Source organism: Copadichromis virginalis, linkage group LG6 (genome assembly GCF_057382275.1).
Source record: "Copadichromis virginalis isolate Kocher_CV1m ecotype Utaka linkage group LG6, C_Virginalis_male_GT1.1, whole genome shotgun sequence".
NCBI classification, from domain to species: Eukaryota; Metazoa; Chordata; class Actinopteri; order Cichliformes; family Cichlidae; genus Copadichromis; species Copadichromis virginalis.
The window spans coordinates 14,358,486-14,373,435 of record NC_140623.1 but is presented as its reverse complement, the minus strand read 5'-3'; the positions used below and the strand labels follow the sequence as shown (position 1 = coordinate 14,373,435).

The 14,950-nt window shown below is 42.0% G+C and overlaps 3 protein-coding genes across 7 annotated transcripts; 2 read left to right on the top strand and 1 right to left on the bottom strand.

Moving 5' to 3' along the window:
• Positions 1-1,782: 1,782 nt before the first annotated feature.
• Positions 1,783-9,160, bottom strand: arpc1a (actin related protein 2/3 complex, subunit 1A). Its single transcript, XM_085458816.1, has 10 exons — positions 9,097-9,160; positions 8,714-8,818; positions 8,270-8,492; positions 7,255-7,362; positions 7,018-7,121; positions 6,774-6,882; positions 5,994-6,069; positions 5,707-5,900; positions 2,695-2,785; positions 1,783-2,605 (listed from the first exon to the last, which is right to left on the bottom strand). Exons 1-10 carry the CDS (start codon positions 9,158-9,160, stop codon positions 2,567-2,569), a joined length of 1,113 nt encoding a protein of 370 aa, XP_085314942.1. The 3' UTR covers positions 1,783-2,566.
• Positions 6,862-12,407, top strand: LOC146707465 (lipopolysaccharide-induced tumor necrosis factor-alpha factor homolog). 5 transcript variants are annotated; one of them, XM_085458822.1, is made up of 5 exons: positions 6,862-6,911; positions 11,378-11,441; positions 11,531-11,677; positions 11,869-12,043; positions 12,155-12,407. In XM_085458822.1, exons 2-5 carry the CDS (start codon positions 11,387-11,389, stop codon positions 12,270-12,272), a joined length of 495 nt encoding a protein of 164 aa, XP_085314948.1. In that variant the 5' UTR covers positions 6,862-6,911; positions 11,378-11,386; the 3' UTR covers positions 12,273-12,407. The 5 variants fall into 5 exon arrangements, with proteins under 5 accessions (XP_085314948.1, XP_085314947.1, XP_085314946.1 ...); XM_085458821.1 differs by lacking the exon at positions 6,862-6,911 and adding an exon at positions 9,177-9,280; XM_085458820.1 differs by lacking the exon at positions 6,862-6,911 and adding an exon at positions 9,177-9,579.
• Positions 12,408-12,741: 334 nt separating this feature from the next.
• Positions 12,742-14,198, top strand: LOC146707464 (uncharacterized). Its single transcript, XM_085458817.1, has one exon. It carries the CDS (start codon positions 12,791-12,793, stop codon positions 13,733-13,735), a length of 945 nt encoding a protein of 314 aa, XP_085314943.1. The 5' UTR covers positions 12,742-12,790; the 3' UTR covers positions 13,736-14,198.
• Positions 14,199-14,950: the final 752 nt, after the last annotated feature.

Here is a 14,950-nt window from a genome sequence, read left to right as displayed (position 1 = left end):
CAATCAGAACATGGCATTTGTTGTTTAGGGAGGGGGGAAGTTTCAGGAGTGACAAAAAAAATTTTTTTTAGGAGTGACGGTGGTGTTTTGAGATGTGAGAGATTTGCCACGTTTAGCGCAAATCTTGTGTCGTTAGTGTGTCGTGTAGTCAATAGTTTGTTGTGTCAGAACAATGAGGCGACTGCTGAATGTTACAGCTGTTACAGCAGTGATACATCTCCTGTTGTCAGGCCTGCAGGTATCAGGCTGTTGTTCTCCTTTATCTCATAGTGGACAGAAAGTATTTTTTGGAGTGGCACAAATAATTTGTGTGGCATCAAATTTGATGCAGAACAGCTGATTGTTCTGTAAATAGTTTGAAATGTTTATTTAAAAAAACGCCTTGGCTGCATTTTTAGGTAAACTGCTGCAAAAAACGTTGTTTGCAAGACTCAGTTACTTTTTTGAAGAACTATATAATTAATTGCCCAACATTGGTCATTATATACTGTATTTTGCAGAGAGAGAGTTACAGGACTCTCTCCCAGACCACAGATTCACAATATAAGTCATATATATATATATATATATATATATATATATATATATATATAAATAAATAAAAGTTGTGTTTTCAAAATTGGAGCTCAAGTTATTTTTACTTCCAATAGTGTTAACATACACAGGTCATGAACAAGATTTTTTTTTTTTAATTTTCATTGTAAGTGGGCTAAAGCAGTTAATTAAAAGTAGTCTAACATAAATGCTGTAATTTGATTATTTTAATAAACCATGTAACTTGGATGGATTCGATGCTGGCGTGACCATAGTGCACACGTCTGCTGTCGCTCACAGTGGTCCAAGGGAGTTTGCTCAGACACGTGAAAAATTAGAGGGAACATTACTCGTAAGTGGATATCAGGCCCTTGTAGAGCAATATTTAGCATTGTGGTCTAGACAACCCAAAATGTGATGTCCACATATGTGGACATCAGGTCCTTTGAGGTTAAAGATATTTCTTTGATTTTTTTGAAATCTTAGAAGCATTATTTACTTTTGCACCAGCTTCGGGAAGCTGTAGGTTTTGATTTCTATCTCATCTGGTCATCTTGAAGTGCCAACAAAGACAATGAAAAAGATGACCCACGATAACACCCACTATTCAGTGCGTTCACATCCCAGAATGTCAGCGGCGTACTACGTCATCCCACTCATGATTCTTCACAATTTGCAGCTCACTGTAACAGGTAAAGTATGGGGGAAGAAAGCGATAAATTTGATTGTATTGTTGCACTGAATACAATGAGAATTAAAAATCCACAGAGGATTCAAGGAGTCTTGAAAACAGTCATATCCAGGACAACTCAATCCTGTTTCACTAAAATACTAGGATGAGAAGTTGATTCCTGTGAAACTGGTGAAAGGACCAAATATAAACCTTCAGCACAGTTTAAGTAAAGACCCAATAGGCGATCGATGCGTACACCTTTCAGTAAAACCTGAATACTCTAGGAGTAGCAATCTTAGTGAACTGTGGAGGGATGCCCAACTTGTTCGTCTGTCCTTCGGCTAAATGAGCTAAAAATCATTGCGGTGACGCCGACACAGAAAGAAGATATAACCTTGTTTACTAAAAATCCGCACAGAGAAACAATGTTCCAGAATTTTTCAGAAACTCCAAGATTTGCATTTAGCTGGGCCTTCACTAACCTATGACAAGCAGAAATATGGATTACATATTGTAATTTGACACACAAACTACCATCTGTCCACATACACAAAGGAAGAGCACAGTCATTTGAGTTGAGTACTGTAAATGTATTTCATCTTTATTTCATGTCTACTCATGGTCAGTTACATAGAAATCCTCCATCTTGTGTGGTTTTAGTGTAGGAGCTACAGAGCCTAGTGTTGGCCAGCTGTCACTCCACACAGAGTTCAGACAGCTGCTTTCTCTCTCCACCATCAGATTCTGTACAACTCCCAAAAGCCAACACGCAACATGTACTCAGAATATCAGTAACCCCGGGTCCTAGTGAAAGCAAATTCGCCCGCTGAAGAATACGAACTATCCTCCAGTAAAACGTCTACTTTCGGTCTACTAAATGTTGTTATTCCGAGAGCATGTTAAGGTTAGCCTGAGGTGGAATACAGTCTGATTTTGGATAAAATGCACCTTTTAGTGTTCAACTTTTGGTACAGGAGGTTAGAGAACATAAAAACACACATTTCACGTCACGTCTAATACGTGTCAGAGGACCTTCCCACTTTGACACCTGGTTAACCTTCGTTTAAAAACAAACAAAATGGGGGGAAAAAAAAAATCAACAGTGAAGTCACACGTCAGCTCAGCGTGTGTAGTGAGTGTATGTGTGTGAGTGAGTTTAAGCACACACTCACAAGAGTGTGTTATGGTCTGATCAGTGCTTCAGCAGACACTCGATAAAGTATGTATGTTACTGGCTGCGTGGCAGGAGTGGAGGGAGGGCCGGGGTGAGACGGAAAAGGGGCAAGAGGGGTGAGGGCAGGGGAGGAAAAGGGGGAGAAGTGAGGCCGCAGCGTCTCTCCGTTCATTCAAAAGGTTTCTTCACATAATGCGGAGACCCTGGATAGAAGCTTCTAGACTCTGAGGAGGAAAACACATGACAGAGAGTTAGTGATGGAAGACTCAGAAAAAGTTAACTCACAAAAAACACTGTTTCTGTGCATTTTTACCTTGAAGTCCCAAATGGTCATTGCTCCATCGATACCTGTGGTGCAGAACTTGCGACAATCCCTTTTGTCTCCCTCATAGATAGACACTTGGCTAAGAAACAAACACACAGGTGATGATGTTGACAAGCCTTTGTTATCGTTGTGATCTTGGTGGGAAATTTGCTAAAATGCTTATCTGCTGCTAGTTAAATGGTAGTGGTGACAAAAAGGCTTCGGGAAGTCTGTGGGTGTGGCTGAAATATCACATATAAGGTGGAAAACACCACCATCATGAATGGATTCAGTAGGTGCTTTTAATCGTTTTTTCCTGGTTGTTTTACACCTCTTTACCAGACACAATTTCACACTGTGTGCAATATTCAAATATAAATCGGACCTGCCTTTCTTATTTTTGCGTGTCTCTTGTTTCCCTGTTTTTCTTTGAGTCCCTGCTTTCACCACATTCACTCCCTGCTAACAGGCTGAGGCGTGTTAGCAAATTACGACTGAGTAGATTCCATTCTGTGCAAACATTGCTACGACAGCATTCAAGATGCTGATCTTTGACTTGATCTACAAGTTTTGCAGCAGTAAACTCTTTAGAGGAAAACAAAAACAAAACTGAAGTCTGGAGCTCTTACTGTACTTCCAAAGTAACATGAATAATCTTATCACACTGAAGAAAGCAAACAAACTTGTTTCTCAGAATATATTGCAAAATATCAGCTAATTACTGCCGGTCCTCTTGGTCACATTTGAGTGTTGCAATGCCAAACTACACCTTAAAACAATAAAAGCACTACATAAATAAAACTTCTGACCTGTGACCTAGAGATTGAAACGCTTCCTGTTTGAAAACACGTAAAGCTAAGCAGATCTGACACCAGAGATCACCTGAGAATTAATTGAAATCAGCTGCTTATGGCTCTGCATTTTACTTTGAGTGATGAGTCATGTGTCTACGGCTCATCCAAATTTTGTCTGCACAATGTCTGATTGCTCACTAGAACCACATGAAGTGTGCACATTACCACAGACTACAGTGGGGCAAAAAAGTATTTAGTCAGCCACCGATTGTGCAAGTTCCCCCACTTAAAATGATGACAGAGGTCAGTAATTTGCACCAGAGGTACACTTCAACTGTGAGAGACAGAATGTGAAAAAAAAAAAAATCCATGAATCCACATGGTAGGATTTGTAAAGAATTTATTCGTAAATCAGGGTGGAAAATAAGTATTTGGTCACCTCAAACAAGGAAAATCTCTGGCTCTCACAGACCTGTAACGTCTTCTGTAAGAAGCTTTTCTGTCCCCCACTCGTTACCTGTATGAATGGCACCTGTTTGAACTCATCATCTGTATAAAAGACACCTGTCCACAGCCTCAAACAGTCAGACCCCAAACGCCGCCATGGCCAAGACTAAAGAGCTTTCGAAGGACACCAGGAAAAGTATTGTAGACCTGCACCAGACTGGGAAGAGTGAATCTACAATAGGCAAGCAGCTTGGTGTGAAAAAATCAACTGTGGGAGCAATCATCAGAAAATGGAAGACATACAAGACCACTGATAATCTCCCTCGATCTGGGGCTCCACGCAAGATCTCATCTCGTGGGGTCAAAATGATCATGAGAACGGTGAGCAAAGATCCCAGAACCACACGGGGGGACCTGGTGAATGACCTGCAGAGAGCTGGGACCAAAGTAACAAAGGTCACCATCAGTAACACACTACAACGGCAGGGAATCAAATCCCGCAGTGCCAGACGTGTTCTGCTGCTGAAGCCAGTGCATGTCCAGGCCCGTCTGAAGTTTGCCAGAGAGCACATGGATGATACAGCAGAGGATTGGGAGAATGTCATGTGGTCAGATGAAACCAAAGTAGAACTTTTTGGTATAAACTCAACTCGTCGTGTTTGGAGGAAGAAGAATACTGAGTTGCATCCCAAGAACACCATACCTACTGTGAAGCATGGGGGTGGAAACATCATGCTATGGGGCTGTTTTTCTGCCAAGGGGACAGGACGACTGATCCGTGTTAAGGACAGAATGAATGGGGCCATGTATCGTGAGATTTTGAGCCAAAACCTCCTTCCATCAGTGAGAACTTTGAAGATGAAACGAGGCTGGGTCTTCCAACATGACAATGATCCAAAACACACCGCCCGGGCAACAAAGGAGTGGCTCCGTAAGAAGCATTTGAAAGTCCTGGAGTGGCCTAGCCAGTCTCCAGACCTCAACCCCATAGAAACTCTGTGGCGGGAGTTGAAAGTCAGTGTTGCTCGGCGACAGCCCCAAAACATCACTGCTCTCGAGAAGATCTGCATGGAGGAATGGGCCAAAATACCAGCTACTGTGTGTGCAAACCTGGTAAAGACCTATAGTAGACGTTTGACCTCTGTTATTGCCAACAAAGGTTATGTTACAAAGTATTGAGTTGTATTTTTGTTATTGACCAAATACTTATTTTCCACCCTGATTTACGAATAAATTCTTTACAAATCCTACCATGTGGATTCATGGATTTTTTTTTTCACATTCTGTCTCTCACAGTTGAAGTGTACCTCTGGTGCAAATTACTGACCTCTGTCATCATTTTAGGTGGGGGAACTTGCACAATCGGTGGCTGACTAAATACTTTTTTGCCCCACTGTATATACTTTTCAAACAGAGTATGTAAGGTTGTTGCAAAACCTGTTTTTATGTATAAAGAATAGAAATAATAATAATAGAAGTGGATGCAGAACAATGGAAAGCTCCTAAAATCATCTGTTTTCTCAAACATGTGATGCCTAACAGCATTGATTCAACACCAAGTGCTCATTTACCAGCAAGCTAGTATTGATGAACTAAAATACTAGAGCCCAACATTAAAACCCATCTGTGTTTTGTACAGGCTAAAGTTTGGAGATGGGGTGTTGGTTAAAATGAATAGGATTCATAATATAATTCAACTGCACCATAGGATATAGTCTCCAAAATTACCATTAAAATGTTTGCATTACCCATGCGTGCATTAGTTTTCTGGGTGACCTACGTGATGCTGTTCTGGTGCAGTGTGTCCAGGGCAGTATTGCGGTCCTCAGTGGTGGCTCTCTTGTCCATGTTCCTGAAGCGCTCCATGGCAGAGATGTTCCTCTGGATGCTCTGCTTGGGGAGGTCGAGCTTTGTCACAAATGTCAGCGCTCCACCGTCGTCGCAACGGAACAGCATCGGACAACAGTCATGACCCTGAGGAGGGAGACAGCAGAGTTACTACAGCGCTCCTGGATCACTAGAAATCTGTGCAAAGGAACATGCAGCCACCATATGCTTTATTCTTACCGCAGCTACTAGACTGTTCTCTGAAATAAAAATGACACTGAGCAGAGGAAGGAACTCCGTCTTCAGCTGTGAAGGACTAAACACAAACAAAATAAAATTAATATGGTCCGAGTGGCTGATTCGATTGCACTTAAAAAGATAAAGAGAACACAGGCACAGGCTACTGAATACTATAGTTTAAAACACCCCAAAATTAATTGTAGCTAAAGAAAAAAAAAAATCATATATATTAAAGAAAAATATGGGATGGGTACCTTTGGCAACACGATGAGTGTGGGATAATTTTAAATGAATGAAAAGGGTTTTGTTTCAGATGAGATTGGGATGGATTCACTTCACTAACTGCTTTATGATTATGCAACAATGGTAATCTCTTTATGGCATTACTCAGTTTGCTTTAAAGGCCACAACATTTGCCCTTTTGTGGTCAATGTTAAGAATTCAAAGTGCAAATTGTGTTTTTACCCCCTGCATTATTTTCTGTAACTTACTCACTTGAGATGATTGTTGTTTTTTTTTTACATTTTTTGCATAATTGCCGTTAGTGAATCTGTCAAATCCCACAATCAGGTGCGGAGACAACTCTAATTTCACGAGATGTGCTGACATTCAGACCCAACATCTATCAGGCGACACCATTATTTATTTTTATATATATATATATATATATATATATATATATATATATAAATAAGAAGTCAGCTTTAATTCTGACTTCTTATATAAAGAATGAGTAAACCATGTGCATTTTAGAAGAATACAGGTAACAACTAAACATACCTGGCAGTCTTAGAGCTGTCCACCACTGTGACAGTACTGTCATGGCTGACCCAGGCCAGACGGTTACCAGAAGCTGAAAAAGAGACAGAGTGGACCCAACCCCCTCCACCTAAGAAGGCACAAAACACACACAAATTGGTAAGTTCACAGAGCAACTGTAAAAGAATATCGACAAGGCTAAAAATAAATAAATAAATAATAATAAAAAAAAGGGGGGGGGGGAGAGCAGAGGGGGGTGTCAGACCTGCTCCTCCAAATTCTGCTAGCACAGCCCCAAATGGCATCTTGCTGCCCCAGGGTGTGGGGCCTGGTTTCTCCTCCACCTCTTTAATGTAGGCTGAGAACACCCTAGAGACCAGAGAGGGAGAGATGAGCAAGGAAGCGGGCTGGAAGACAGCATGAAAAACAGAAATTGAAACCGGACAAAGCCGCCTAGCTAGTTTTCAATACTCTAATCTTCATCTCCTGAACCATCTTTTACCTGCACTTGAAGTCACATGAGCCAGCAGCCAGCAGGACATTGTTTGGATGCCAGTCCAGACTGAGGATGGTGGAGCGAACTGGCTTTTTGATGTGCTTGCTAACCCACCTAAAACCACACGAAGAAGCAAAGTTTTTATAGCAGGACATGTAAATATTTAAACCCCACAAAAACAAAAAAACAACTCATCAATTATGAGGCACAGCAAAAATAAAAGGGAAGTAATAAGTACAGGGTGGAGGAAAAAAAACAAGTCCTTTAATCCTGGGAGTGTATCTTCATCAGCTGGTTGGAATGCAACGCTTTGCTCTTACACTAGGTGAAGACATTCAATTCCCAGTTCGTTTTAAACTGGACCACACCCCCTACCTCTACATTTGCATGACGACTTCCTTGCAGCACTGCACTCTCTCTGCGCCAGAGATAAGTAGAGAGCACCAGAGAAAGGCTGCCCTTCACCTAATGCTCTGTTAACGTCCTCACATAATTATAGCCTTCACTGGGTTTGTGCTGTGATTGCTTAGCACACATGTATCACCCTCATTCTTCTTTAAATGCTATCAGAACATGCCAACGAAAGAAAATCAACTCTACTTTTGTGTTCATGACATTTACAGGTGTAGCGTTATTATAACTATAATGATAAGTATCATTTCTGTAATGATATTGGTAGCAAGTCAATGTGGCTACCAACAGAATTTTTCACAGTCTATAACTGCTGAGAGAGACATGCCTCCCAACTCTTGATGACGCACTTCTGTATGAAAGTTCAAGCCACACCTCAGATAAGCGTTTCACACAGGCTGTGTGGCTGCTCTGACCTGTTAAAGCAGGTGTGAAAATTGAGGTAAAGCAGTTTGGTCTGGACGTATAGGTTCAAAATAATGCACTAATAATTCAAATAAATTGCAATACTGAACTTAAATGCTGCACTTTCAAAGAAAGACATTATTCACAACATTCACCAGAACATCAATGCATTTAAATCATGCCACTGCTGGATTAATAGTCTCACCAATCGTTCTCGGACTCAAAGTAGCAGACAGAGATGAGTCGAGCACCGCTGCCCACTGCAAACTTGTTCTCCAATGGAGACCACTTGACGAATGTGGCCGCTCTGTTGATCCTGAGGATGACCAGTGTGGGCTTCCATACCCCCTCCTTCTGGGACCACACATAGGCATTACGGTCTGCTCCACATGTCACTATGCGGTCACTTTTGGGAGCCCAGTCAATGCCTATAACACAGCCAATATGCAGTCACTAACAACTCTACTAATAGCTTAGACAAAAAGAAACCCCTTTAGGATCACACAATCCCACCTTAGCTGTGGTTTTACTTATTAAAGAATTCTTCAGAAACATTAATTTTACTGACATGTTGGGTGAGACGTGGACTGAAACGTCACGTTAAATAAGTAAAACAAACGATCAGTCTTAAAAACATCTGATTAACCACCTGTTATATGGCCATTGTGTTCCTTCAGTTCATGGGTCTTAACCCACTGGTTGCCACTCTTCTTGTAGATATGAACTTCATGGTTATTGGGACTAATGGCAATTTCTGAAGGAAAACAAAACAGAAGAAACCAGCTGGTTAACAGGATGAGCACACAGATAACAAACAAGTTAGACCAGTTTTCTGATACATGCCAAATTCCAACCTGTGTTACCCAAAATAAACTGAGTCAATCTTATCTCTGTTCAGATGAAATTGCTCTAACAGCATTCTTTGTAGTTGTGATCTGACCACCCAATGAAGACAAAGACTTTAAGACCTTAACCTTGAAATGTGTTGTGTTAAAGTGAGCATTTCTCATAGCTACAGTCTCAGAGCCTTACGTGTCCTGTCGCGGTTCCATGCGTGGCAGGTGATGGGTTCCAACAGAAACTGATGAAGGGACATGTTTGGGTGTGGTCCTTAAGTTGAACTCTGCGAAGCAAAAACACACAGCAAAAACTCACAAAGCAAAGCAAAACACGGCAAACACACTCCCAGCCAGCAGGAGACCAGAACGATGTCTCGGTAGACTTAAAAACTAAACAAATTACAGCATACATAATGGAAGCTGCTGGTTCACTGCTCACATAGGACAGCTAGTTAACTGTTAACTTTTAAAGCACCCTAACTCGTAATGTACGTGTTAGCCGCTAGCTTGGATTCTTTAGATAAACCCTGTCACCGAGAAGCTTTCTTTACTAGTTTCTCTTAAATAATAATGGCAAATTAACGTTAGCAAGCTGACTTTCACTTAAGTCCTTTTTCGCCCCAAACAGACGTACAACATTCTTCTAAACCAGTACGGACTTGCTAAGCTAGCTCCGGTAATATTACCATTACTAGGTCAGCTGCTTCCCTCGGTAAATTAACATTAGCAAAACGTTTCTAGCAAGTCAATCAAATTGCTAGCTCACATTTCGCCGGTGTTACACAGACCTAATAGCAAGATGGGGAATTTTGAGGATATAATGACAACGACTGTGTCCACACGCTTACCAGAAGGCCTCCTTTCTAAGATTATTTTTTCCTCGTACAAGAAGCCTTTACTCCCGGTGACAGCTAGACCATTAGCCTGTCCATCCCACTAGCCTCCATATGCTAACTTACCTCGTCAGTCCGGTTCTCCCGAGTGTTGAACTCTTGTTAGCCGGTGAGCTAAATCACGCTAGCGGGGGGAAAGGTTAGATTAGGAGTGGACCTGAATTCGCGGACTCTGGTCAGTCGACACGAATTCGTCCAGGAATGTTGAGGGGAATGTCAAGACGGCCAGCAGGATACGACTGGGAGCATCCGGTAGCTAAAACTCTGCAGCAAAACCCGTGGATGCCAGGCTGACAGCTAGCTTAGCATCATTACGCTAGCTGTTACATTCAAGTGAATAACCTCGTTCACGTCGCTAGATCTCACGTTACTCCTAGCCCGAGAAGAGCTCCTCTGGTGCTTTACCCAGAGTGCTTTAAACGGTTACAAAACAGCACAGACTTGTGGCCGTTGTATCAGTGTTGTATTAAACACGACTAGAGGACTTCATCAGGCTTAGATGGTGTGTTTTGTCTGATAATGTGTGAATAATGCTTGTGAAGCTCGCACACAAGAATTTCACTCACATGTGCTGTACCAATGTACCTGCACATGTGATGTGACAATAAAAGTGATTTGATTTGATTTGCCAAAACACAGAATCACCGACTCGGAATTTTAAAACCAGGTTTTAAATATTTATGGTACTGTAAAATTCTTGACCCACCCCTAGTTTCTCTGTATTTAGCTTTTCATGTCATCTTTTTAAAGTGGTCTTGAGCAATAGTGCTCCAGGCTTTTTTCAGTATTTTTCCACCAAAGAAAGGATTAACAAAGAGCTCTTGGCTGAAAAATTGGCATATCTTTGCATGATAGGCAGTGTGTTCTTAAAATGTTTGAGGAAACTGGACAAGTGAAGGACAAAAGAAGAAGTAGGCCTAAAAACCATCTATAACAGATAAACAGTATCTGATCAAGATGTCATTCTTAAGGAAGAGAAAAGGTTGAAGTATGCCAAATTATACAAGAACTGGACAGAAAATCAGTGGCACCAGGTCTTATTGGAGTGATGAGTCCAAATGTGAAGCTTTTGGCCAAGTCCTCATTAATATGTTGGAAGTCAGTAGAGTCTGTTAAGTATCTGATTGGCATTTTTCAGGCTTCATTTTTCAGCATGACAATGATCACAAATACACTGTTAATGCAGTAAAAGCATAGATTGGCTCCTCCCTGCGACCCTGATAAGGATAAGCATCCAAAGAAATGAGGAGCTCTATTTTGCATAATAGAGCACATCTGGTCTTACTCATAAAGAACAGATTATCTTTGGTGTTTAAAAAAAACAAAATTTGATTTTTTACCAATTTCCAGTGGAATAAAACTAAGCAAGATGGCTGTTTGGGGGAAGGTTTGCCCCAGACCTTTCTACCTGTTTAACATGCTCATGGCGCTATTGAACAATGGGTAATACCTTCTTGAACCAATCAGAGGCAAATTCAATTAACAGCACCTGGTACATCTGCTGATGAATCCCTGCTGGACGCAAACACAGGAGGCACATTTTAGGAGTTTTCCCTTGTTTTTCCTCTCACGCTCCCTCAGGCCTTTTAAATGGAATCAAATGTGGATAAGCTGTTTCCTGCACCTACGCCATACTTCTTACCAGGTAAAAATAACCTCTCATCTCAAGCATTGCTTAGTCTGTTTTCCTGTGGTTGAAAAAACAAAAACCTCACTGTGTATCCATTTTTCCAGAGGACTGTAAATCGGATCAAGATGTCAAACTCTACAAAGTCCACTCACCTTTCACCCGTCCACCACCACCACCAGCACAGCCACCACAACCGCCTTCCTCGTCTTCAGGAGTTTGCTTGCCCAACAATATTCTCTCAGCTGTACCAGGTACAGGCTCTTCTACCTCCATTTTGAATATGTAATGTCACATTTTCTTTGCTCACTGCTAAGTTTAAACATAGCTTAATAATTTATTACTTTAGTTTACTTACTTTACTTTAGTTTTACATTTAAAAAAAATTAGCAGCAATCCCCTTCAGGTTGCATGTCAGCATTCATTTTTAACCTCTTCTCAACAGTGTATGATGCCCCTTTACGTACACCCAGGGCAAAGTTTGTGAGCTATGAAGCTGAGCTGCGATGCTCTCCAGGTCTGGCAACCTGCCCCTCCTGCAGGACTCGGGTCACCACAGAGGTCACCTTTAAAGCCGGGACTTTTGCGTGGCTCGTGTGTCTTGTGTTTGTGTTATGCGGGTGAGAGGCATTTAAACACTTCAGTCTGGTTGTTTTTTGTATCCCAGCATCGATCACACATTCGATTTCTAAAAAGTCAGAGATCAGCATGTGGTTCTTTCCGCCTCACAGGTTGGTGCTCGGCTGCTGCCTGATTCCATTTTTTGTAAACCACTTTAAGGACGCCTACCACAGTTGTCCACGCTGTCGACGGGTTCTTCACGTGCACAAGAAGCGGTGCTGCGAGTGAACACACAATTGCTGGAGTCAAATGCACGTTTAGACATAAGAGCACACAAGTTCCTGTTGTGTAAAATTCGATATTTTAAACGTTTTAATCAAATTGTGAAAGAATCCTATTAAATAAATGTGTTCTGTGCCAATCCTTCAAGCTTTATTTCTTTGTTTTATTTAAAATGCAGAGCAGGGAGAAAAGCTTAATGTTTCAAGTGACCTTTGTTTGCATAGTTCACTGCACATCCAAACATCCAGCGAGGATTAGGCCTGCATGTGCACCTGTACTGTGCATAGTAAACGTGCTCTCACTAATCACTCTAGAGGATTAGAGGTGTAGGTTTATTTTAGATGTTTGAGCCTCAGGGTAATGAGCATCATACAAGCCCTTTTCTTTTTTTTTTTTTTTTAAAGCATGCCAACAACCTCCCACTCACAGCTCAGGTATAAGGCATCAGGAAATGTTATTCCTGTGTAGAGGAGCACTGGTGGATCCGCGAGGCAGTGACGCACTTGCAGCCAGCTGACCCTTGCATGGCTGAAGATGCATCAGAGTATCTCAACTCGGTCAGGAAATCACTTTCCTCCCTAGTCCATTCTTTTTTCTTTCGACACTTCACAAGCAAAAGTGAACTCCTCTCCTACTTGATGCTGTGCGCTGCCAAAATGCCCTTCATACCGCCAGTGTCCATCACGCGCTCTGTGTCAGGACTCGCTGGGAAGGAGAGACCCACCAACAACACTTCATCTGTATCTGCTGTGACCAAAGCTTTGAAAGAAGACAAAGGCGGCTCAGTGAAGGAGAGGCTGGCTTTGAACTTGAAACAGCTGGGGAAGAAGAGTCAGCCCAGGAGTAATCTGCCAACAATTAAAGGAGTGTCAGGGGCAAACAGAAGGGAAGGCTCGCTGCCTTCATCCCAGAAAGGCAGATCTCCTGTCACCAGCTCAGAGAGTCTGTCTAAAAGACAGCAGCACAAACACTCTGGTCACACTTCTGTAAAGAGTGACTCACAGGTGAAGCCTGTGAGAACCAAGGATCAGCAGGAGGTCCGTTTCACTCTGACTCTCACACCCGAGGCTGTCCTCCTGCTGCAGCGGAGAAACAGCGAGAAACACCGGCAACGTTCAGTCGCCAGAAATCCCGCGAGTGGATCCACCTTGGCTCCCGGAGGAGCCACGGAGTCCCGACGCAGGAGGGAAAACGTGCCCAAAAGGCAGAGAAACGGCTCTCACAGCGGCAGAGTCCCCGCTAAAAACAGCACTGACGCTGAGCTCGGAGACATAAACTCAATTCTGAAAATCTCCCTTTTGAATGAGCGGCACAAGTACGACGACGTGGAGTACGAGGAAGAGGAGAACTACGGCGTGGATGAGCGCGTGATGCTCAAATGTACAGAGTGGCTACGTGGGCTGGAAAACGCACCAATGACGGCGGGGAACAGGCTGAGTCGGAGCGCGAGCAGCGTGAAAAGTTTCTGAAGGTGACTGGAAATGAGCGAGCGCCCGGGATTAAATGCGCGTTGTCATGGTAAATGTCAAATTTCCCCCATACATATTTCCAGGATAAAAAATGTGATGTGATGTCATTCAGCATGATGGTGTCGTGGCTATCTCTTTATACTATTGGATTACAACTACAAGGGCTGTATGCAGAAGAAAAAAAATATTTATTTTTATTTTGTGTTTTTGAGCCTTGGGTGTTAAGATCCACTGAAATATTTTGTGGAAAATATATTTTCATTGACACATGGCTTTCTAACAAGGTGCAAATGTGCAAGGACGAGAAGACACAACTGTTCACTGACTGCCCGAGCATGCGCTGTGAGGTGCAGTGCACAGAGCAACACAGCTGCTGCAATGTGTAATCTATAGTGATGCACGAGCCTCAGGAGGATTTGCACGTCACAGGATCGTCTCTAATAAAGATAGATAAAGATAAAGATCTCGCACAAGATGACACTTTATCCGCAGTTATGCAATGTCAGAAGAGTAACCGATGAAGTGTAATTAAAGGGAAAGTCAGCGTTTACTTTGATTTTTAATGCTTTTCCTTAGTCTTCTGTGCCCTCACTTTAAATTTCACAGCTAAGCAGTTTGCACCATTACCGTCATTTGATCAGTATCACGTTTTGTAAGACTTGCAGTCAATTAAAAAAAAAAGAAAAGAAATTAATAAGTTAAAAACAGGGAAACTTTTAAAACTTTTTAAAGACAAATCATTTGTACTTTTGTTTTTGTAACCAACACTGTCTAAGAAAGCGCTAAGTAGCTTTCTACGGATTTAAGGTCTTGGCTTGGCAGTTGTCAGACATTTCCTCGTGCACACACCAAGTGCGCATAGTATATCAGCTTATCCACCTGGGAGTCAAATGTTACAACACGTGTGATGGTTAATGCTATAGAGCAGGGCCCTTAATCATAAGGCCAAGGGCCAGCATTGGCTGGGCAAAGACTCGACTCCAGTCCACAGGACGGTTGAGGAGTTGAAGGAGTATGGGCTCAAATTGAGGTCATAAATATTTTGTAATTGTAAATCAGGATTTATGTGTAAAAAGAATTTGTGTGTCTGTAAAAAAAGATTTGTTTGCAGTGTTTTGGAAATTACAGTCTTCACTAGTGGAGATAGTTACAAAGCTTTCTTTGTTATGAATTAGCATACATGTGGCATAGCATACCTACAGAGCTCAGCAGCCA